We start from the raw sequence: 24,616 nt of genomic DNA on the forward strand, positions 1-24,616 counted from the left end.
GGTTGGGAAGCCAAAACTGCTCTAAAAAAATAAAGGTTATTAAGAAAAAAATAAGTTTAAAAAATTATACTTGCAGCAAATAACTAATTTTCCCCCAGAAAAAGTCAGCAAATAGAAGCCCTTTTCTTTGAGCATCTACTTTATTCAGGCCCCACTCAGACTAGAGTCTAAAAAATTGTCTCTCTCTGCCTACCTGCAGGATACCTACAATCAGATAAAGTGATGCAAACCAGAGCCTACCTGAATTCCAGGAAACTCAACACCCAGCAAGTTGGCTGTTCAGAATGCAACTCCTCCGTGGTCTCCCTGGTCTGAGAAACATTTTCATACAGTGTTGCTACTTTACCTAGGCTTTTCTTTCAATACAGTCAGACTCTATCTTGAATTCCATCCTCTGCTTTGTCAATTACTCCACATTCAAATACAAAGGATAAAGGGTGTGCATGTTCTCCTCCTAAATGGGGAAGACCCTCAGTGATTGAGGACTGCCCTTTAAATGGGGAGCTGGAACCCCAGACTGACCAGGAATTCAGCCTCCCCAGGGAGCACACTGGGGGGTTGGCAGAGGAGGGGGCTCTGAGTGAGTGCTGTGGGAGGGAGGTAAGGCTACAGCATCTAACCTGTATCAGGGATTTTAGAAAAGTACATAAAAGTATTACTAAAACCACCCAAAGCCAGTCACTCCACCCATCCTCTGGAACCTCCTGCCACCCTGCCATCCCTCTTGCTCTCTATGGACTCCTTCCCGTTAACATGTAAACATGTTTGGGTCTCTTCCATCTTAAAAACATACAAAATCGGCCCCCTCATCTCCAGCCCCAACTTCACGCTGAAGCGGCTGGTTCCCTCTCTTGCCTCTCAACCGCACCCTCAGATCACTCCGGCATGTCTTCTGCTCACCACCTACAGAACTGCTCTGCAAAGACCACTAACAGCCTCCCTATAGACAAGCCAGACACAAACTCCGAGGTCCCATCTTACTTGAAATCCCAGCTGCATTAACATAATCCAGCACTCCCTTGGCTCCTGATACACCGTATCCCACAAATTCCTTATGGCTCCATGCCAGCAACCCCTTCTCTGCTCTGCCTGGGAATATCTGAGTGTCTTGGGGCCTTCTTCTCTCACTACGATTTCTTTCTAAGCAAAATAATCCACCCCGAGCAGCTTCAATTACCATCTATAAGCCAATGAACTTCCAAGTTTTACCCTCCAGCCCAGACTTTTGCCAGACCTGTGATCTACCTACTTAGCCAACATTTCCACTCGGTTGTCCCAAGAGCCTCTCAAATTCAGCATCTCCAAAGCAGAACTAGCACCCCCGTTTGCCTTGTCCATTACCTGAACTCCTTGTGCCCCCCCACACCTCACTCCCCGCCCCTCCGCCCAGGATCAGTCTCCATGCCCTGTGGATTCTACCTCTTAGATGTTACAAAATCATCCACTGCTTCTCCCCACCCCCAGTACTACCATCTTATAGCTCTTAGGTACCATCACCTCTGTCCACCCTTGTTCTTTCTTTGCAATCCATGGTCCACATCTTAATTGAAGAGAACTTGTTTTAAAAAAAAAATAATTTGGGGCGCCTGGGTGGCTCAGTTGGTTGGGCGACTGCCTTCGGCTCAGGTCATGATCCTGGAGTCCCGGGGTCGAGTCCCGCATCGGGCTCCCTGCTCGGCAGGGAGTCTGCTTCTCCCTCTGACCCTCTTCCCTCTCGTGCTCTCAATCTCTCACTCTCTCTCTCTCTCAAATAAATAAATAAAATCTTAAAAAAAAAAAAAAAAAAAAATAATTTGGACACTGTCCTCCTCTGCTTAAAACCCTTCCATAACTGCCTGGCCAGGCCATAGGATGAGGTCTGAAACCTTTAACATGGCCTAGACATGATAAGGTCCTTGCTGAGAATGCTTCAGCTTTCTCTCTCACCACCTCCCCATCACTCTCTATGCTCAAAACCCAGATTTCCCTTCAGTCCTGGGATATTCTAGAATGTTCCATGCTCTTTCCTGCCTCAAGGCCTTTGCATGTGTACATCCCTCCGTCTACCATGTCTTTCAGATCTAAATCCTTCCTCCCTTCTCTGTTCTCTGTGCTTCCCCTTGAAGTGAAAACAAAGAGTAAAGCCCAAAGAAGAACCAAGAGTAACAGAGCAGTGGAAAAAAGTACTAAGAAAAAGGAAAAACAGGCGGGTTTGTATCCTTTTTTCAACTGTACTTGATCCTCTCAGACCATTCTTTTTAAAAGAAACCATAACCCAAGGAGGCTGTGCCTAAAACCAGAACAGACATAAATTCCCAAATGATACTAAAGAATCTTGAGAGGACTGATTTTATTTTCTGTAGCTGTGGACAATCAAGAAAGGCATCTGGAGTCCATGAGCAAATCTCATAAAAGTAAAAGGGGGTTAGCGACAATAGTCGTTGATATTTCCTAACACAGTATATGTATGACATGTCTTAATATTAACAGAATTAACACTAGGAAAGGAAAAAGAGAGACTAAATAACCACAAAACCCAAGGTAACTAGCCAAATAGACACAGACTGAAAGTGAACGGAGCTCTTCTCCCTGAACCCAAACTCTAACACTGACCCCCTGAAGTTGGGAGTTCCCTGAGAAATTCTCACTTGTACACTCTCAATTCTATATTGTGAGCAAATACTATAGATTGCATGATTCTGTGACATCAAATGTGTGCCTTCAGGTTTCCCTTAGCTCTTATGGGGTTGGAGGTTGAGCCTGGTAGAGACAGAGGGGAAGTGAGGGAGATGGGGAAAGGAAAAAAAGGAAAGAGAAGACCATCCGAGTAGGCCTATGGTAGAGAGGTGAACACTGGTCCCCACCTAAAACACAGAGGAAGAGGCCGAAGGCCAGGTCTGGTGACCTCAGCTAAGTCCATCTTAGTCCTGTCCTCCCTCGTTCCCAGAGTGCACAAGCTAGCCAACCAGACCCACACGTCTGTGAGGACAGCACTGCTCCCACCACCAGGTGGTGGTGACTCATTTGGGTGTCTGTGATTCCCATGGTGTGCTAAGAAATTAACAGAAGAGGGGCGCCTGCGTGGCTCAGTTGGTTAAGCATCTGCCTTCTGCTCAGGTCATGATCCCAGAGTCTTGGGATCGAGTCCCGCATTGGGCTCCCTGCTCAGTGAGAAGCCCACTTCTCCCTCTGCCTGCCGCTCCCCCTGCTTGTGGTCTCTCTCTCTCTCTGACAAATTAAAAAAAGAGAGAGAAGAAGAAATCAAGAGAAGAGAGCAAATTCAATTTGGAACATATGCAACAGAACTTGACTTAATCTTCAGGGGCACGGTCTTAACCATCTGATGCTCAGAGCATAGCAAGCACAGTGTGAGGCACACAGTGTGCAACAAATGTTTAAGGAAAGGTGAGGTGTTGTTTTTTTTTTTAATGTGTGATTGGAGGAACTTTTTGTTTCTACCCTTCAGAGCTAAAGAATTAGTTTTCATTTTTTCAAATGAAGGTGAAATATTTAAATACTTTCTGCTCAAGCTAAGAGGGCAAAGATTATCAATTAACCTTAAAATGTTAACATAGTTTTATTCATTTCTATGAATATTTTTTAAAGATTTTATTTATTTATTTGACAGAGAGAGAGACAGTGAGAGAGGGAACACAAGCAGGGGGAGTGGGAGAGGGAGAAGCAGGCTTCCCGCTGTGCAAGGAGCCCGATGTGTGATTTAATCCCAGAACCCTGGGATCATGACCTGAGCCAAAGGCAGATGCTTAACTCACTGAACCACCCAGGCGCCCCTCTATGAATATTTTTGAGCACCTAAAATGCACCAACCACCAGGCATGGGGAAAAAAGCAGCCAGCAAAAGAGGCAATGTCCCAGGAATGGATGTTATTTAAAGAATAAAACAAATAAAAATCATGAAAGTATTAACTTGCATTCTTAAAAATATTCAACCATTATTTTTTGAAGGGCTACTCTGCATATGGCAAACAGAAATAAAACAACCCTAAATCAATTAGAAAATTTCAACCACAGGTTGATATACATTAAGTCAGATATATGACTTTATACAGCACATCAGGCTGAATACTTTAAAAAAGATACATATAGGGCGCCTGGGTGGCTCAGTTGGTTAAGCGACTGCCTTCGGCTCAGGTCATGATCCTGGAGTCCCGGGATCGAGTCCCACATCGGGCTCCCTGCTCGGCAGGGAGTCTGCTTCTCCCTCTGACCCTCTTCCCTCTCATGCTCTCTATCTCTCATTCTCTCTCTCTCTCTCAAATAAATAAATAAAATCTTTAAAAAAAATAAAAAATAAAAAAGATACACACACACACACACACACACACACACACACACACACACACACACACACACACATCCTTAAAACACATAAATCCCAGAAGCAGAAATGGCAGCAGACCCCATCAGTATGCCAAGGTGTGGTTAAACAGACCGACCTGATACTGGAATTTACATCAAGGAGCAGTGAAGGCTCTAAAACAAAATTTTCTTCAGTGCATTAGAACTGCGATCTAATTTACAAATATTTGATTTGTAAAAATTTGATTTGCAGACCTTCTTGCCAGGATAGGATCATAGGAAGGAATTAAGGGGAAGGAAGTCTAAAGGTCACCTGACCAGGTATTCCTGTAATAGTTGTCTTACTGAGAAGGGCTTCTCATAAATTGGTTTAGGTGAGTTAGCTGATTAACAGCCAGTGAGGTTAGGATCCGGTTTAGATGAACCAGGTGCTGTACCAGCTCATCTCTCATTCTCAGGTGCTAATCCAGGGATTCCTTAGCATCACAAATGTGGACTAAGGGTTTCACAAACAAGTGCCCATGTTAATATTTTCTTTTGATTCTATCAGTAACACCTTAGCTGCTTTCTTTTGCAGGATGGGGAGAAAAGCAGAATTTCCAACAAACCTATTCAGAAAGGCAGTCCAGGGCAGTGTGTACCCCAGAGAAGACAGACCTCAGTCCCTCAGCAGCTCATGCTGCACTGGGTGGCAGGGGAGAACCGTGCCCAGCACAAGTATTAACTGAGTCAAGACTGAAGCAATCACATTGTGAAGGTTACACGTAAGCTAGCAAGTGAGGAGAGGGGGGCTTTGTTGAAGAGAATCTCAAGAAAGAGATTCTGAGCCTATAAATCAGGACTAGTTCCTGACTCTAGACTGGCAGATTCTGCCAGTCAAGCTCCCTGGGCCTCCATTTCTTCATCCTACCTAACAAATTGAGGTGGTCAGAGGTGTTATCCGCTTGAGTTCTTAAGAAATGAACCATCCTATCGTTTACTGTCCTTCCCCTACAATCTTAATAGGGAAACTTCAAGGCCATTCTGGCTCACCCAACAGCATCTGTATCTGGAAGACTGGGCGCAGCTGTATCTGGAAGACTGGGCACAGCCAGTCACAGCTCCATCTGCCCTGGGTTCATGCAGAGCCTCACCTGCGATTAGGTTCGTGCAAGTGGCCTGTGTCTGTGGCCTGCTTCTGCATGGGTGGGACCCAAGTGATGCAGATGGGGGGGGCATATCAGGAGGGAGTAGCCGCCTAGTCACTTTAGGCTGTTAAAGATAGTTTCGTTAGTTTTAATGTCACTCCTACTTGAATGTCAAGTCCATGAGAAATGAGACCTTCTGTCTTGCTCTTTACTAGGTTGTCACTAACTAGCACATACTAGGTGCTCAAGAAACATGCATTGAATAAATGGACGAGCGAGAGAGCCGGAATCCAGTCCTGAATTTGCCACATACTGCCTGTCCTTTCTGGGGCAGGCTATTCATCTCTCTAGACTCTAAGACTGTCATGGGGATTAGATGGAATAATGTGCACTGAGTATTTACAGGAACATGTTATTCATGTGTGTTAGCAATTCGATCGACCACAGGGATGAATTCTGCAGGAAGGAGAGGTATAGCCCTAACACCGAGCAATGCCAATGATCTAATACACAGTTCATGATGTAGACAATGTTTACGGACTTCATTGCTAACCAAGTTGGTATGAACTAAATTAAGAGTAAAATGTGAATTATTTCATGATTTATGACAGCTAAGCAAGTATTTTATTTGTCAGGCAGGAAAAGAAAGAGAATGACCTAATCTCTCTCAAATTAGCACTTTAACACAAAGAGTGCTACTGTTCTACGTAACACATTGCCAGGAAGTTTCATATTCTTTATTGCATCTGGATGAGATCTTTTCGGGTTAAAGTGGCCATGGGAATGTTTTCTAAATTATTTAAAAAACAAAACAGCGCTGCGATTTATCATCTGGTCGTATGTATTGTTTTTAATGACAGAAGTTTAAAAGATCCTAGTTACACATTCTATTAAGACACTTGTTTATTCAAAGAAATTTAGAATACGCTTTGCTGGTATTAGTGTGTTTAATGAAAATTATAAATAAAAAGTGATCAGTTTCTATAAATTCAACGCTTATGATTAGGAAAAATCAAATGGTGTTATTTTTTAATGAGATGGATAACTTTTATTGAGCACTTAAGACTTATATTGCCAGTATTTATAAGTCATTTCAACTTTGCTGTTTAAAACCTTCTTAAAAGTTAGTCCAAAATTAATCCTTTAAACATTTTATATAAAGCATATTTAAATTTTCCTTTTCATGATATAAATGAGGGAGAATAAAAGCTTGAGAGTTTAATTTTATTTTTGTATTTCAGTGAATTACACACAGGCTCAAAAAGGGATACCCAGAATATAGTACCCATCTCTCTCCGAACTTTATAGTTTCTATCATGTGCCTTCTGATGATCTTATTTTATTCTTAGCAGAGATGTGGGTTCTCCAACTGTTTTTCTGCATGTTTATATTCTTTCACTTGTGTTTATAAATATTTTGTGATTTTTTTTTTTTTTTTTTTTTGGATCTTCTGTCTTAGCTTTAAAAGACAGTATCAAGGGGGCGGGTGGCTGGCTCAGTTGGTAGAGCAGGTGACTCTTGATCTTGGGGTTGTAAGTTCGAGTCCCAAAACGGGTGTGGAGATTAGTTAAGTAAAATCTTGGGGCACTGGGTGGCTCGGTTAAATGTCCCGCTTTTTTTTTTTTTAAGATTTTATTTATTCATTTGCGAGAGAGACAGAGAGAACACAAGCAGGGGGAGAGGCAGAGGGAGAGGGAGAAGCAAGACTCCCCGCTGAGCAAGGAGCCCGATGCAGGACTCGATCCCAGGACCCTGGGATCATGACCTGAGCCGAAGGCAGATGCTTAACCATCTGAGCCACCCAGGCGCCCAAATGTCCCACTCTTGATCTGAGCTCAGGTCTCGATCTTAGAGTTGTGAGTTCAAGCCCCACGTTGGGCTCCATGCCGGGCGTAGAGCCTACTTAAAAAAAAAAAATCTTAAAAAATCAAAGAGCATATTGAAGATCAGCTGTAAATGATAACCATCCCTCTCTACTTTTCCTCTAGCTTATCAATAATCTCTAACCAACAGAATTTTTAACTAAGTTATTGTTACTGAGCCCCTACTATGGGCTTTTACTACTCACAACAGTAGCCCCATTATCCTTCTCTAACGGATGAGAAACTAAGTAACTTGCCCAAGGCCATTCAGGGTAATGATTCTCCTAACTCTGACTTGGTCTATCCTTTGGTAGGTCTAAATAGAACTGATGGAGAGTGTTAGTTTGGCCCCAAACTTCCTCTAAGACTGGAGGGGACTTAGCTACTTACCTCCCCTTCCCTTTTTTTCCTGCATCTCTTCCTTGTTTTTCCTTTTGCTCCTGGGTCACCAAAGTGTCCTTTATCCCTTCTGTTATCTGTTGTCACCCACAAAAGGGCCACATGTCAGTGGCTGTCACTTCCCTACGATGGCCTTGCAGTAAGAAGTCAGGTGACCCCAGGCGGACAGAGTCTGTCTTGCTGGCCGGTTCTGGCTGGGCAAGAGCCGCCTGCCAAGAGCAGCAGGGAGGGAAAAGCCTCTGTAGGAAGGTCTGTCATCCTGCGCCAAGAGGTAAACCCTTGCCCCATAAAGCGCCTTAGTATTATTAAACAGTTTTTATTTGTCAGGCACTTTATAGTCATTTTTATTGGTTCTTTTTACTAGTCATAACTCTGCATCAGAACGGGGCTCACTTTTTCTTTTAATTAAGTGCTCTGAGTGAAGCGGGAAAGACTGAAGGCCTTGGGGAGCAAGTCTTCAACCTCTGCTGCGAACACCGAGGCCGGCAGAGACCCGCAACCTGCCCCCATGCCGGAGCCCACGGGGAGCCGCCAGCCCTCACTGCACAAAGGGCTCCAAGGGAAGGTCCCCAAACCAATCCAACTACAGCTTTCAGCCCCTGTTGTCTTGACCGTGTGCTGACACTTGGAAGACTGGGCCATTCTATTTCACCCTAATCCAGAATGTTCCCTTTCTTTATTTTCCTCCAACTCCAAAAGCACAAAAATCACATTAAGATCCTTTTGGGTTTTAAAAGACACATCCAGGGGCGCCTGGGTGGCTCAGTGGGTTAAGCATCTGCCTTTGGGGCTCAGTCATGATCCCGGAATTGAGCCCCCCTCCCAACCTTAGTACAACTCCCTCTCCGTCCCCGGCCCATGCTCAAATAAATATTTAAAAAATAATAGAAGATACATCCATGTGAACACTTGTGGTTCACTGTCCTTTTTCTTTTCTTTAGTGCTATGTGACTGCACTGCTTTTTTAACTTTAGTTATAAATCATAAACGAAAAAGTGCTAGTGTACAAGAGCCCTGGACCTGGGGCTGGAACCTGAACTCTGCTCCTCCCTAAAGGGGTGAACTTGAGAAACTGCCTAACCTCTCTGAGGGTCAGTTTTTCTCACCCACAGAATGGGTGTAACGACAGTTCCTATCCTCCCCCACCCTTCAGCTTGCTTGTGTGTAGAGACTTATCACAGGGCATATCCCACGAGAGAATTTATTCTTCATGTTCCTTGTCTGCCTCCTCCACGAGGCAGTGAGGACAAGGACTTGATCTGTGTCCACACCGTCTATTGAACGCAGTACCCGACACTACAAAGTGCCCTATCTGGCTTCCTTACAATGAAGTCATATACAAGAAGAGCCCTTTGCAATCGGCAAAGCACTATTCACAAGTACCTGAGTATATAACTAAGGTCCCACGGTCCCAAGAGGTGAAGGAAATAATGCACCAAAGGAGCCAGGCTTTTAGTGACTGCAAAAGTGGTACTTAAAATGTAAACCATGACAGAGAATCAGTTCTGAATTTCTTTGGGTTACTCCATGAATACTCCACCTTAAAATACATGGTTTGACAACTGGGTGACACTTGGAGGGGCTGACAGGTAGTGAAACGTGGCACCTTGCTTCGTGCTGGGACATGGAAAATAGCTGTGTTCTCAATGTGATAGCAAAGAAAAGGCTTAAATTTTGACAAGGCAAGATTTTATTTTTTCCAAGTTTTCACATTCTGCTTATACACTTTTAAGACTTGAATGTTTAGTCTTTCAGTTTCATTAGGCCACCTTCAGTCCCATTTCTTAGACGGTAATACATACCATTTACTCTCCAAGGTTTACTTGTGAATAGTCATTAAATGAGGTAAGACCCTCTGCTTCCTCTCCCAACTAGTCCTTTTGACTTAACCTAGGTATTGCCATTCTGATTTCTCCAGTGTCTTCTCTTTACTATTTCTAAGGTATTCCTTACCTCCAAATTCCCACCTTGTACACAGTAAGTGCTCAATAAATGCTTTTTATAAATAAATCCTATTTTAGGAGTTTTTCTGTACAGATTCTCCTTCATCTTGACTTTTCTCTTCTTAGATCATCACTCACCTCCCAAGAGGTGATTCTAAAACGTTATCACTTGAGATGGTAGTTAAACGCAGGAATAGGATCTATGACCCCATGATCTTCTTTTAAGTTAAAAAAAAAAGCAACTGGAGAAACATACCTAGAACCTCATCACTCCTCCTTCGTCTTATGAAATGATCCAGAAAACAGCAAAATCACCAGCATTATGAATATCTTATCATTAATGATAAAAAAATTAACATGTGAATGAACACTGAGTTGTAAGGAAAAGAAAATGGAAGCTACCTCAATCAGTTTTCTAATATTCTTGTTATACTTTTATAACAAGAAACTGTGTGTTTCTACAGCAACATGATTTTAAACTGCTACCTCAATCCAATGAAAAACAAACATCCTGCAAGTCTTTTTTTTTCTGGAGTAAAAAACAATGGGATATTTGTTCACGATAGAAGAAAATACCTAAAATCTATTTAGATATAGTTTTGTCAGAAAGAATGTCATAAAACAGAAGCCAATATTCCAGATGAGCTAGCTTAAATAAAGTTAATAGATATATAATTATATTTATTAACTAACAGAATTAATACAATTCTAAAAGCCCACAAAGTTATCCCTTTAAGGACCATGGTGGCTGAATACTGTGAATAATTGAAGGGCAAACTAAATTAGGGATAATGAATCCCTGCATCATCCTATCAATCATTTCTACTTTATAAGAGCACTTTGTCAAACTTAAATCACAAGAGGTCATTAACTGGTCAGCAATACTGCATCAAAACACCACCAATTACCCTGATTCTGCAGTCTGTTCAAAACATGTATCATTATACCTCAACTTTAAGTGGAATGTCTAATGACTTATATAATCTCCAAGAGAGAAGTCGAGTTTTAGAAAACTACAGTCCAATTATGCATTAAGGAAATGCAAATACCGTAACATAGGATCTAGCCAAATACAGGCCCTACTACATTACTACTATAATGACCTTCCTAATGTTGTCACAACTCCAGTGTTAGTTAGGATCACTCCTGGTATCCCAAACCATTCCAAATAAAATTCCATCTCTTGTAAAAAGCTGTTGATCTCATTCTAAGCCAACTTCTGCAAATCTGATGGAGTCTGGGCATCAATTATGCCCATGGGGAATCTCCCTACCCCCTTTAGCACTTGAAAATTTTCAAGGCTTTGGAAAGAGAAATGGGAGCAGTCTGCAGAATAAACTTACAAGGTGTAGAGATCAATCCTGCCTGGGGCCACAGCGTATGCAAAGCTTAAGGAAAAGCAGAGGAGAGAAAAACAGGCTTTGGGGTAAAGCATTCATGGGGATGAGATGGGCTTTTTTTTTTTTTTTTAAGATTTAATTTATTTATTTGACAGAGAGGAGCAGTGTGGGAGCGGCAGAGGGAGAGGGAGAAGCAGGCCCCCTGCCAAGCAGGGAGCCCGACGTGGGGCTCAATCCCAGGACCCTGGGATCATGACCTGAGCAGAAGGCAGTTGCTTAACTGACTGAGCCACCCAGGTGCCCTCCCCTTTTTAAGTTTTATTTATTTAAGTACTCTCTACACCCCACATGGGGCTCAAACTCAACGACCCCAAGATCAAGAGTCGCACTCTCTTCGGACTGAGCCAGCCAGGCGCTCCAAAGGCTTTCTGAGGTAAGCTAGAGACAGGCGGGGCCTGGTGAGCCGCCTGGAGACTTCCTAGCTACTAGGAGACCAGAGGCATTGCTACTGGCCCGAGTCTAGGCAGGCCCCTGAAGAAGAAACAGCAGAGGCCCTGCACACCACCCAGACAAGCTATTTACAAGAGAAAACTGAAGACGGAGACTGGGACTGTAACAGCAAGACCGGCAGTTTTTCAAATGTTAAGACATTCTGTGCTAAGATAATGAAGGGACAGAAAATGTTCCCAGAGTGCTCAGGCTTTCAGCGCTTCTCAAATAGTAATTGACGTCACACGGGTGACCCTGCCGGGGAGGGTGTGACCACCTTCCCCTCCCCACTGACCAGGACGAAACTGAACCAACTGACATTCCAGGGGGTCTGGATGTGGTAGATCTGTTCTTAACTGCTGTGTGACAGGGCCTCTCAAGAGGTTGCCGTAGTCCCCAGATCCACCGCGGACTAGGGGACCACACACAGCAACGCAGAAGCACAGACTCGCTGCAAATACTCTTTTGTGTTCTCTGCTATTTTATTTATGCACTTATTTTTGCTTGTTGGTAATAAGTTCTCTCTTAGGCTGCTCCAGGAAAGCACCTCAGGTATAATATGAATCCAGTGTTATAACACCTTCTCTTTATTGGATTTTTCTATTTGAACAGTTGGTAAGAATTTTGGAATCAACGGACTATGGATTTAAAAGCAGACACTCTGGAATCAAACAGGCCTCAATCCAAAATCCAGGCATAGTTTCTGATCAGTTATTAGACCTTAAGCAAGTTAGTCAAGTAAGGTTAGTTAAACCTTAGTCTCCTCCTTCATAAACGGAAATGATAACCACAACTCCTTGAGGGGCTGGATGAGGACTAAAGGAGAGACCACACGGATCGACGCTCATCAAGATGGTCTGCACACATCAATTGCCTGGGAATCATGTGAAAATGCAGAAGCTGACTGAGGGGCACGGTGTGGAGAGATCCTGCATTTCTGACAAGTCCCCAAGTGATGCAGAGGTTGCCGGTCGGTAGGCCACGGTAAACAAAACAACACAAAACAAAACAAAACAAAACCCTGGTATGTCTTGGTCATTATTAATGATTACACTCCGCTTCATAACTACAGAATCAGTCAGAGGTTGTGACAGCTGACATAAAAACTCTGCAAGGAGGGAGTCTCGTTTGTCTCCGCAGACTGCAGCCCATTAGAATGAGAACTCTGTGGCCAGAGCACGCCCCTTGTTCACTCCTGCCTGGACCGGGTCCAATGGCTCACCTAGAACAGCTAGGAAGCTGGGAATGCTGAAACAGCTCTAATTTTAAGTTACTCTCCTTCAAACTACCTGGCAAAAAAAACATAGCAAGTTCAAGTCTCATAACTAATCCACAAGCTCAAGAAACTTCCCTTAAACACTTACTTCTCAGACCACGATAACAAGATGGGAGGATTTTCTCATGTATCAAGTTGATATACACATGTGTGTGCATCTGTATCTGTATGAATGTACTATCCATGATCATGCTGTCTAAATGGGGGAAGGTGGAGAAATTACAAATACCAAATAAATATGTATGTACATATATAGTGTCTCTACTAGCTTGGTCCCTGGCATGTGGTGGAAAGCATCCGCATGGGACAGGTGCTACAAATAATAGTTCCCTTTTTCTTGAGTTGAGAGGAAGGGTAGGGGCCGACTGGTGACACCTGACTGAACTGGGTTAACCTGCACCGGAGACATGGAGTAAAACTAGAAAATGATTAAAAGCTTCCACACTAGTCCTGACATTCTAATTTGGTGACCATATTACTCACAAAGGAAGAGCCATTTATCTCTGCCAGCCATCCTTCAGCATTCCTTTCTGAATTCCTCTCTTTTTTTCCTGGAAGCCCCCAACCTAATGCTCTCTTAAATCTGTCAACCCTTTCGGGTAGCACATTTTTACCTCCTTCCTCCCAGACAGGATCGAAACGCCCATCTTCCAGGGTTCACTGCCAGGTGATCAGGGGAAAGCAGTTGTTCAAGGTGTAAATAAGGCTAGATCCTCCCAGGAAAGGTCTCCATGATAAAGGTGATTTTCAAATGCCTACCTGGGAGGGGAGGGGTGCTGGGGTGGAGGGGCCAGAGGCACAGAATAGCCTGGTGATGTGGGAATACCTGAGCTGCTCTGGCAGGCTCCCAATCCTCTCCCTTCAAGGTTGCCCCAAGTTTTCCAGGGTTATATACATGGACTCGCTTTATGACTTCCATGCACCCAGCATATTAAATACAACCAAACTCACTGCCTGGAGAGCCAACAGGGGCTCAACTGATTGCAGTCACTCAACAGGAATCACAGATCTCAGAATGCAGTGGGTTTCCAGAAGGAAGTTCCCACTGGGGTTCCCAAAGCAGTCTCAGAGCAAAGTGCTGGGATAAAACCTCTGATCAAAGTTCAGATGCTCTGGACTGTTTACAGTCCTGTAAGAGATCACCTGCTTTGTTGTTTTTGAAAAATCCCGCACATGGACCAAGTTTAGGATAGGATATGAATAAAAAAGAAGTGACTAATAAAAGTTGGCAGTCATATATAAATGTATCTTTTTTGGGGAGAAAGAACAGGCTCTGTCAGGTTGTTAAAGTATAAGCTGAAAGGAAGTCTGACTGTAAAGAAAGTTGAACAGAAGAACAGGGAGAATTCCTGAAAACCTAAAACACGTCTAATTAGGTTTGGTCTCCTGTGGTAGAGAGGATATACTGTAGTTTAAAGCCATGGGCATTAGAAAATACAGCCCTTGCTATGGTGAGGTATCTCAACTGGCTTAAACACTCATTTATTTCTAGACTATCTAGAAGCTCAATTCTTGTTATAAAAGACTTGACACCATTCAGAGCCCATCCTCTCTTGAAGAATAGCAAGGGGAAACTTTTACAAATCTGAAAACCCAACGGGCCGAAAATCTCACAGAACCTAAAACTTTAAAAGTTCATCTGTTTCCACTGTGTTGTGCAAGTATCAAGCAGACAATCCCTCCAGCTTGAAGCGCACTAACTTGCCCATCCTCTACAAACCCCCACTGAGGACTGAGGGCAAGGGCCAAATCCTGCTCCTTTAGACAGCGCTTCGCAGGTAAACAGAGGCTGGATCAACAATGGTTGACTTGAATTCGGTGTCTTTACACCACTAGTGTTCAATAAAAAAGTCTGCCCATGGCAAAGTTTCAAATCTGAAAGCTACGTTTTTCTTTCATTTTGGTTCATCAAGGTCAAGAGATGGCCCTTTTTGGACCAACTAATTTCCCCTCCCTTCTCCTCTTTCTAAATTGTCCAGAGAAGTCTTTAAAAAGGCATCCTAACTGGTATGATGCAGTGAAGGATCAATCAAGAGAAGTAAACATAGGTCCCAGAAATAAAGTTCTAGCAAATGACAGACCCACCTTGCATGTTTTTCCCCAAGATTTTCAACACGGGCAACCATACCGCAACTCCTACATCAATTTTGCTTTTCAAATGGCAGCTAGGACACCAAAAGGTTAACTTGAAACTGAACTTTTTATTAAATAACTGAAGTGGGGTTTTGACTGGCCTAGGCCAAGGCAGAACCCGCTTCAGCAGTTCTACATGCAGGGAGCAGTCCTGCCTGCAGAAGGGGCTCTCATGTGTAGTGACAAGAGGATGGCCTTTTAGGTAACATCTATTTCGGGGAGCCAGACTTTAAAATCAGGGTGACACAAAGATTTGAGTTTTAAATGAACGTGAGCCACTTTCTCGTTTGGCGACAAATACTTCTTTCCCTGTTTCCTGGATCAGATTTAATGGTGAGCTGGCATACATGCAGGTTCACAGCAATTTAAAATAATTCACTTGTATCATGACTGCAATAATAACATGTAAGAGTTAAAAATACAGATTTCTTTCCCAAAATGACTGCTGCTACACATTAAGTGTTTCACCTTTTAACTTTATTTTGATCTGGTTTTAATAGTTAATGAGGCCAAAATCCTGCCAATGCAACTACTTGCCAAGTGAAAAATGGATTAATTTATAAAGATTCCTGGTACAAAAGCCACAACAGTAGATGCTCAATAACTGTTTCCTGCATGAATGGAAAAAGTTACACAGCTATGTTACTGACATTTAGTTTCTTCACCAATCTGAATGGGAGAGCCAATATTCCTGCAGTAGAAAAAGGAAGGTAGCCATAAACTAACATTAAAAATCAGGAAAATACCTGTTTTAAACAGGGCAGCTAATCCTAATAGCTCCAGATAACCATTACAAGAAAGTCTTGTTACAATTGCTTTGGCTGTTAAACCCACTACACCCTTCATGTTTACAGAAGTTTGACTCCCTCCCTAAGAAAGAGAACAGCCCTCCCAAATTAAAAACAAGACTTTGCGATTATTTCAGTAATACATAAAATGCATGTTTGTTCATTTCTATTAAGCAGGCAGACTGAATACTGCTTCTCCCTTCCCACACTAAGCACCTGAAGGAAGACTGTTTTCCTAGTGCTATCAACATCTGACTTCTCAAAGGCAAGGCCACTGATGACTGCTTGTGCCCCAGAGAGGCTGCTCCAATTTTCAGCTGGGAAACTGTAAGGCCCGACTCTGGGCTCAAGCGAAGCCAAAGAAACAGACACGGACGATGTGCTCCACCAACTCCAGAATCTCCCCACTACTTATTTCCTACCTGCAGAATTCCTTAGAAGTATTTCTGGAAATAATCTGGGTTGAAGTCAAATAAGAACAACTGAAGACACCTTTGGCACAAGCTTACGGATGTGTCTAAGTCTATTTTAGGGAGCTGATTTTCACATTTTTGTTTGGTGCTGGAGAGGGGCACGGTTTATAAAAGCTTTAGCAACAAAGCTATGATATTTAGAGAATCTAAACTCTTATTATATTCTTTTTGTGTAGATGATAAAGACTAAAGTTAGAAATCTCTGTAGATGGATATCGAAGCTGAAGTATTGTTCTCTGAGGCAGGAAAAATGCTGTATTTTCATGCAAGGAGAACAGCTCTGAAAATGTAGGATGGGCTGTGCTAAACCTTTTTAAATGTACCATGTCATCTCCAAGATTGCTAAGAAGCTGCACCAGTAATGGATCATCTTAGGTCACAACAGCTATGAAGGAGGAGGGGAGACAAGAATTGCCCTTTGCTTTTAACAGCCATTCCAGAGAATTAGTGAACTTCTTAAAGCAACCATCACAACCATCACCATAACTCCTCCACGCCCCCCCAAAATCAACAAAAGCCAGGAACTTCACATGAGTCAAAATCACAAATTCCATAATCATTAATCCTTGAATGCATTCATTTTTCAACCAGTCCCACAAATGACACACTTAGTAACACTCTCAAAAAGTAAAAATTAGAGTAATAGGCTCTTCATTTTTTTGAGAAACTTTGCAATGTTAGAAGAGATCAGAGCATCAGGGTGTGAGTGTTACCATGAAGCCTAGAATAATATGGTCAACAGTGGAATTCCGTGCACTACCACTTGATGAGCCCAGCTGATATTAAGGTTAGACAGCCTATGTTTATAATTAAGTAATGACTGAAGCTCAAGGTACACACAGCATTTCCTGAAGATTAATGACCGGCAAGAGGAGTTGAGGTCCTGAAGCAGTGCCTTGGGCCAGTAACCCCAGCCAGTCAACAATCCCCAGGAAATGCCCTGGACCTCAAATGGTACAGTGATTTTAATAAATACAAAAGGAAAAAGTTTAGTATCGGCTTTCTACATAAACTAAACATTTGTTTCATTCTTAGAATGCGCAGACTTCAGAAAGCGAGCTCTACAGGCGTTACTAAGGAGTTTCCTTAAAACTTCTTAATGCTGATTAAAAAAAACTTACTTTAACATAAATGAAAGGCTGACCTACATATGTGCAAAAAGAACAACTTTTTGTAGTGTTTTAACTACAAGGAACTTATGCAAAAATAATGTTTGCATAATAACAATCTAGCCAACATATGGACACTCAAATCTATATGTAACTTTAATCTATATTTATCTGACTATAACTCAGAAAAAGAAAAGAATCAGCAGTCAGGTTTAGAGAACTGATTTATCTTACTCAGTGAAAACAAGACTGTGACAGAGCAACTGCATTTCTTAGACCAAAACAAAACCCACTCAGCAACTACCTCCTCCATCTTTTGTGAATCTTAAGTCATGATTCTATAGGACACTGATGTCAAGAAACCAGCAGACAGCTGCCAGTAGACAAACTGTTTCATTATTATTCCATGCAGATCTAGACTTTAATAAACTTTCTCAGGCATTTAACTCTTAATCAGGTGCTACTCTACACCAGGATGTTTCAAGGGTCTTACTTGATCAGAAGAATTTGAACATTTATTTTTGCTTTCAAAGAAAAAGCAGACCCAAATTCTCCAAAGAAGTCTCCTCTCTGCCCTCACAGCTCCATAAAACCACCCCCTTAGTCTGTCGGAAATGTACCACGCACACTGGAAGTAGAGAAAGACACATAGCCTGCAGGTCTTGTGTATTTTAGAGAACTTTGGTGTTTATATTATCATTCACAGCCCCTTTCTCTGCTGGCCTTGAGGCTTGCTGATTTGCTGGTAAACTTTTGAAAGGGTCAGTTTGTCTAGAACTGGAATTTCCACTTTGGAAAAAGCACAGAGGTACCTGACATCTGTTCCTTGAAGGGCCTGCACTACCACCTCCAGACTTACAGTCGAAATTCCTACTTCTGCTTGATGGCAGGGAGGTCAAAGCTGTAAAACCTCCAGTGGCTATGCCTGCCTGCAGAACAGAGCACAGTCCCCAGAGACCTTCTGATTGCTGGCTCCTAGAGAAGAGTCTCCAAAAGATGAACACAATTTTAAATAATACGAATATATTCCTCTAAATAATAAGACAAGAAGCATCCAGGGCTTAAGCCCTCCATCTCAACCTAAAATTTGGTAGTGCTTAGAATTAAATAATTTTAAAACAGTTCCCTAATCCTTGATGAGGACTCTGAAGCCCAGAGAGGTAAACTGATTTGCCCAAGGTGGCTCAGCTTCTGGGCTACATTTACAACTCTTAACTGTGGGTATTCTTGCCACACTACTGTGCTGTTTGGTCTTAATGAAATATCTATATTCTCGAGTCTTATCTGCCCCCTAGATGGTGAGCCCCATGGGGCTAGTGAAAGGCAGCAAGGTTTGGTCCACACGGTGCTGGGCACCACAGGGCACAGAGCATGGCTGGTAGTGCGGATACCCCTTTCCAACTATTAACAAGTGACTTCAGTTTATGGAAACTACACCCCAAACATCACTTTACATCCAGCTACCTGTTACAGCATAAACTGGCACTGGACTGCCAATCTCTCCACTCCCCACCCACATACAGGAAGTGGGCTTGGCATGTTTTCTTTTTTAGTATCAAATCATTTTTTTTTTAATCTTCTTAAGTTATGGCGAATATGCAAGAGAGCATTTTAATGGTTACTTTATTCAAATATATTTTAAGTAACTGCTTCCTTTATATGCACGGTATTCCGGCACCCTGCCTTAGAAAAGTCATGCATTCAATGGAGAGCCGGGCTGCCTCCCACGGACCTTTTGTTCTGCGAACTTTGAAGTTTTAACCTTACTGCGCAGCAGGGATTTAGGGAGCGTGCCTTCTCCCATCTTTTAAGGTGAGATGTAAACTTTCCTGAAAAGCACCAAGAGTTAGGCTTCCAAGGGTGAGATCCAATCTGGTTCAGTCTATTTAGTACTTTTTAAAACTCCTCCCCGCCCCCACCCCAGGCCTGCATTAGCACGAGTTAGTCCCGAAACGGTACCAGAAACATTTCATGCATAGAGTTTGGTTTGGTTACCTGGGTGGGGGAAACAATGGCAGGTGAAACTACTGTGGGAGAATTGGTGCTTCTGTGCCCATTGGCTTCTGGAAGAAGAGGCAGGGGGTCGTGTTTCACGGAAACCACCACCACCGCATCCACAGGCTCCGAGGGGCGGATACAAAGTCTTTTGGGGGAAGAGGGGCCGCAGATATCCCCCGACCCGAACACGGACTCGTACAGAGCGCGCTTGGGCGCAGCCTCGGATTTCACGTCGGGCCCGACCTGGCTGTCTTTGGGGAGGATATAGGTGTTCCCCAGCGAGGGCGGCTGGGGGCGGTGGTGGTGGGAGGGATGGGTGGGGGGATGGTGGGAGTGGTGGCGAGCAGCCCCGTTCAGAGCCTCCGCGTAGCAGCCCTGCGGGGCGGGCGAGCCCAGTTTGGTGCCGATGCCCGCGATGCTGTTGAGCGTGGCGATGGAGACGGCGCCGATGCAGTGGTTGGTGTAGGTCTTGGAGAGCTTGGCCGCCTTCGAGAGCATCTGCATCCTGGTGCCCAGCAAGTTCTTGCCGATGGCTTTGTTCTCGTACCAGGTCACATCGCCCTCGCTGCAGTGGTCCCGGGGCCGCTGGAAGAACGCCTTGCAGAGGGGGTTGCGCTTCGACAGGTACTTCACGAAGCTGGCGTAGGGGCAGAACTCGGTGCCCGTCTCGTACATGCGGGGCAAGTTCTCCTCGTCGCTACTCTCGGCACGCTTCTTGCTCCACGACGACGAGCGCGACTTGTGGTAGGGCCCGAGGGACTTAAAGTAGACGAACTTGCGGCCGTCCTCGTCCATAGCCAGCCCAAAGGAGTCCTCCTCCAGCTCGCGCTGGTTCTCGCGGCCGCGCGTGCAGAAGTACATGCACGTCTCGAACCAGACCTTGTTGAGCAGCCCGAAGGGCGTGTTGGTGCTGAAGACGCTGGAGGTGTAGAGCTTGCGCAGGTCGGCACGCGTGATGGCTTGCTTCTGCACCACGGGCCCGGCGCCCTGCTCCTCGAGCTTGCGGATGACCGCGGCCAGTGTCAGGTTGGCGCTGCGCAGCTCGGGGTCCTTGGTGAGGTCGAGCGTGCGGCAGTACGGGGGCTCGTTGAGGTAGCGGTTGAGGGAGCTGCGGATGCTGATGAGCGACGACTTGCTGTAGAGCTGGCCGCTCTTGGAACGGGCCTCGGCGTAGAAAGAGCGCAGCACGCGGCACAGCGCCCCCTTGTCCATGGTCTCAAAGTCCGGGCTCTGCGCCTTCTCGCTCAGGTACTCCCGGAAGATGCGCACGGCGTAGCGGGTGGCCAGCCGGGTGTTCTCGCTCAGCCGGGCCCGCTCGGGGCGCTGCAGCACGTCGGGGTCCAGCTCGGCGCTGTCCCCGGGCGGCCCGCCGCGGGCCCGGGGCGCCAGCAGTCGCGGCGGCGCCTCGGGCTCCAGCGCGGCGCTCTGGTCCATATTGATCATATGGACCGGCTCGGGTTCCAGCTCCTCCCCGGCCGAGTCCTCGGGCTCCAGGGGCTCATCCCAGTCCAGCCCCATCTCTTCCTCCTCCTCTTCCTCCTCCTCGTCCTCCTCCAGCCCCCCACCTCCGTCCTCCTCCTCCTCGTCCCCCGTTATCTGCACCTCCTGGATCTCGTCGTCCTCCTCCTCTTCCTCCTCCTCCTCGCCCGCGCTGCAGTAGTGCGGGCGGCCGTGGCGGCGGCCGCGGCCCCCCGCACCGCGCTCGCCCTCGCCCCGCTCCCCATTGTTCTCGGCGGCGGCGGCGGCGGCGCTGGCGCTGCCGCCCGCGCTGGTGTTACAGTCCCCGCTGCCAGGCATTCTCGCCATATTGCCGTCTCTCTGCCAGTCCTCGGGCAGGGCGCATGCGCTATATTGGACCGCAGCGCTGAGAGCTTTTGTGTTTAATGACCTTCAGCTACCGGGAGGCAAAGCCGGGCTCTTAAAGGAGCCGCGCTCCAATTGTCAGTTCGGAGCGCGGCTCCGGAGGGGCAGCGGCGCGCAGGGGATGGAGGGGAAGGGAGGCGGGGGTAAGTTAGACAGGGAGAGGGTAAGGACTGGGACTGGCTGGACCCTCTTCCTCCCCAACCCCTCTCCCTAGTCCTAAGAAAACTTTGAAAGGGGGAGGGGGAGAAAGGGGAGGGAAAGCTGTCGGTGGGGGTGAAACACTCCCAACTTACCCTCTGGCGGAGTGGCGCGCGGGCCCGGGCGGGAGAGAGGGAGGGCCGGCGGGAGGGCGGGGCGGTCTCGCTTCTCTAAGTAATGCCCGAGGAGCGGTGCCCCTTCCACCGCCCCCTCATTGCCCCCCAGAGCCGGGGGTTCGGGGAGGCGGCAGCGCCGGGCGGGCCGCGGGTGCTGCTCGGAGAAGCCCGTGTCTGGCGCCGCCCGAAGCGGAGCAGGCAGGTTAATGAGCAGGGTGGAGGAGGCACGGCGAGGCCCCGCACCCTCTCTGCGCCCGCGGCCAGGGCGCAGCGGGCGAGGCTTGGGAGCGGGATGGGGCTGGCGGCGGCGGCTCCCCCACCTACTTGCTGGCGGCGAGGCGCGGGGGCCTGGGGCCAGCCGCACGGCTCCCAGCTCCCTTTCCGACTCTTGCAAAGGAGCGAAACACGCCCCACGTCAGCCTCATCCCTTTCGACTTTTCCAACAGCCTCTTTTAAGCTGTCATTAAAGACCTGGGGCGCTCCCCGTAGGTCTAGGGCAAGTCCGCGCCGGTCCCGCCAGCCTGGGGAAGGAGCTAGAAAGAAAGACTGGGAGGGGCGGGTGGGAGGGGAGACACGGGGAGAGGCGCTCGGGACCCCAGGGACCCCTCCCCACCGGCACTGGCCGCCGCCCTCCCTGCCTCGGAGCGCCCTGACATAACTCCCTCTGGCGAGGCGCTCCACCTGGTTGGAGCTCGAGCAATGCCCGTCCCTAAGGCCCGTCGGCGGGCGGGCGGGCGGAAAAAGTGAACTTGGGTCTCGGCCGCCCCCGCCACCGCCACAATTCCGGCAATTCGGATCCCGGGCGCGCGCTCGTTCCAAGTTTGCCAACCGCCATTCTTTCGCCCTCGGGGCTGCGCTGCCTCCGGCGCACGGGGGCGGATACCTCCGAAACTGGAAAGGCGGCCAAAGAGCTCGCCGGGTCCCGCTTTCCCATAGGAGACACTGTCCCACTTCCAGCCGAACGCCCGCCCCCGGCGCGCCCAGAGTCTGGGCGCGTCCTCGCGTCGCCGCCTCCCGCGCTCTCCCGACCCAGGGGCAGCGCCCCCAGAGACGCCCGGGACCTCGGCTGTTTTCTTTGGCGGCACAGCCCCGGCCACCTCCGGAGCTCGCACTGCATCCCAGTCTTCTCCTCAGGCAGTCCGAGTGTCCCCTGGCGCTCCCGCCGGCTCCGAATCCCAGGGGCTGGGGAACGAACGGAGCCAAGTCCCAGCAGCGCGACCCCCGGGGCGTGCCGACCCTGCAAGGAAACAGCCTCGCTAGCTCCTCCGGGGTGTCCTCGGATTTGCCCCCGAGTCCTAACTCTAGGCACTTCAGCTGTATAAGTCTTGTCAGTTGTCCGTCTCCCCGCCCCCTTCCCGGATCCCCCGTCTTGCTTTCAGGGCAGTTTATAACTTTACGCATCAATAGAAACCCATCCGTCATAAAATATAAGAGGGGGGTAAACTAGGTTTCTGGGCCGTGTGGGCGTCTAAGTGGGAGTTGACGGTGTCTTCAGCCATCAGTGCTCGCCCTACGCTTGTTTTCGCGGCCCTGGACCCGGCAGAGCGTTGGGGAAACTGCGCCAGGTGTGAACAAGTTGGAGCAAGTCGGTGCCTCCCGGGCCCCCTCCCGCTCCTCGGGCACACACACACACACAAGACACACGCTCTCATCAGCCCTGCTGTCCTCGGGCACACACACACACACACACACACACACACACACGACACACGCTGTCATCCGCCCTGCTGTCAGCAGAGAACCCTCCGGGGAAGTGAGGAATTCGGTGGTTGCACCCCTCCGAAAACATCCCCGAGGTGCTGCCCGCTTTGTCCGAAATACACTGGGTCCCCGAAAATATGTAGGAAGGCGTTTGTTTGCTTGTTTCCCGGAGCTCAGGGCAATAGGCAACTAAGTTAGCTGCATACGCAAACCCGCGCACACACCAGTCGCACAGGGCTACTTCCGGAGGGCTGGCCCTTTGTCCCGGGATGCTCCCAGGTTTTCCGGGCGCCCGAACACTCGGGAAGGGAATTGCATCAGTGTTGAACACTCAGGTGGGCGCCCAGCAAGTTACCTATCAGGGGCTGCTCTCCGGCGGCCCTCACGGCCAGCGCAATGCACCGAGGGGCTGCGCTCCGGGAGCGGCCTGGGGACACCGGCCCACTCTCCAGCCCCGGAGCGGAGCGACTCCCCAGGTCTCCCCACTTATGCAGGCGACCCCCCCCTCTCCAGCCCCCCCCACCGGCTCCCCTCCCGGCTGAGCGAGCTGCTTTGAATTGCTTGCAATTTGCCGGAGGCGGTGTGCTGGGTTGGACGCTCCGAGAAACAAAGCAACCAAAAACAGCTCCCAGTTGACGTCAACTTATTTCCAGAAAAGAAAATAGTTTTGTGCTCCCAGGACAAAATTCCCCCCAGGGCAGATCTCTACCGGCAAAAGCCAAAGGGGAGAGGGGGGTGATGGGCAATAGCAGAACCAAAAAACCCCAAGTGCAAATAAGTTTTTAACGGATGTAGCCAAACAACAGCTTCAGATGCTGCCTGGACAGTTTGCAAACAATAGGCAGGACCCTCGCAGACATTAGATAGAAAAACGCACCTTGGAAAGTATGCCTTGGCCTGATATTCTGGCAACTATGAATCTGCTTCGTGGCACCAGCTCCTGAACAGCTACCAAAATTCTTTGCCCATTAATGATTCTTCATCAAATATTGGAAAAGACCTCTTCAGGTTAGAACCTACAGTATCTATCAGGAAGAACACCCAGAAAAACCCTTCCCGCCACCACCAAAGATAAATAAATAAATAAATAAGTTGCTTAATTTTTAAAACCCGGAGACACAAAATTACAGTTGAGTTCATAAAGGAGTTCAAGTCCAGGTTTAGTAAATGATTCCTTAAAAACATCTTGTGGTACCATACACTCACTACCAAATGAGAGCATCAAAAAGGCTTTCTTCTTATTATTTTGGTAAGGAAGCAGTAGTGGTTGTCTACTATCAGCCCAGCTGATAAAGTGGGATTCATCCACTTTGACTCTGCCCTATCATAAAGTCCACTGAACTCCCCCACCACTTACAACTAATGGCTCCTTTGTAAGGATGATTCCTTTATTTCTTGTGCAGAATGCATAGCTTCTTCACTTAAACTGATTCCAGTCCTGTATGAAACATTTATTACAATTATTTCACTGTCACAACTCATTACTATAAAAACTGTGCTGA

General features: G+C 46.9%; 1 protein-coding gene across 4 annotated transcripts in view; it reads right to left on the minus strand.

Annotated features, from left to right (window-relative positions):
- Positions 1 to 24,616, minus strand: part of KCTD1 (potassium channel tetramerization domain containing 1) — a 175,758-nt gene that overhangs the window by 67,482 nt on the left and 83,660 nt on the right. Inside the window, exon 1 of one of the 4 annotated variants that reach the window (XM_027577076.2) lies at positions 21,738 to 22,262. The exons of 1 other annotated variant lie outside the window; for it this stretch is intronic. Coding sequence is in view for 1 of the 3 variants with exons in the window: in XM_027577071.1 (XP_027432872.1) it covers positions 19,234 to 21,042 (1,809 nt within the window). In the remaining 2 variants the exon portion in view is untranslated. Of the gene's footprint in view, positions 1 to 19,233; positions 21,114 to 21,392; positions 21,718 to 21,737; positions 22,263 to 24,616 lie in introns of those variants that run through there. 2 more of the 4 variants (XM_027577073.1, XM_027577071.1) reach the window with 2 other exon arrangements.

The sequence above is a fragment of the Zalophus californianus genome, chromosome 14 (assembly GCF_009762305.2).
Source record: "Zalophus californianus isolate mZalCal1 chromosome 14, mZalCal1.pri.v2, whole genome shotgun sequence".
NCBI classification, from domain to species: domain Eukaryota; kingdom Metazoa; phylum Chordata; class Mammalia; order Carnivora; family Otariidae; genus Zalophus; species Zalophus californianus.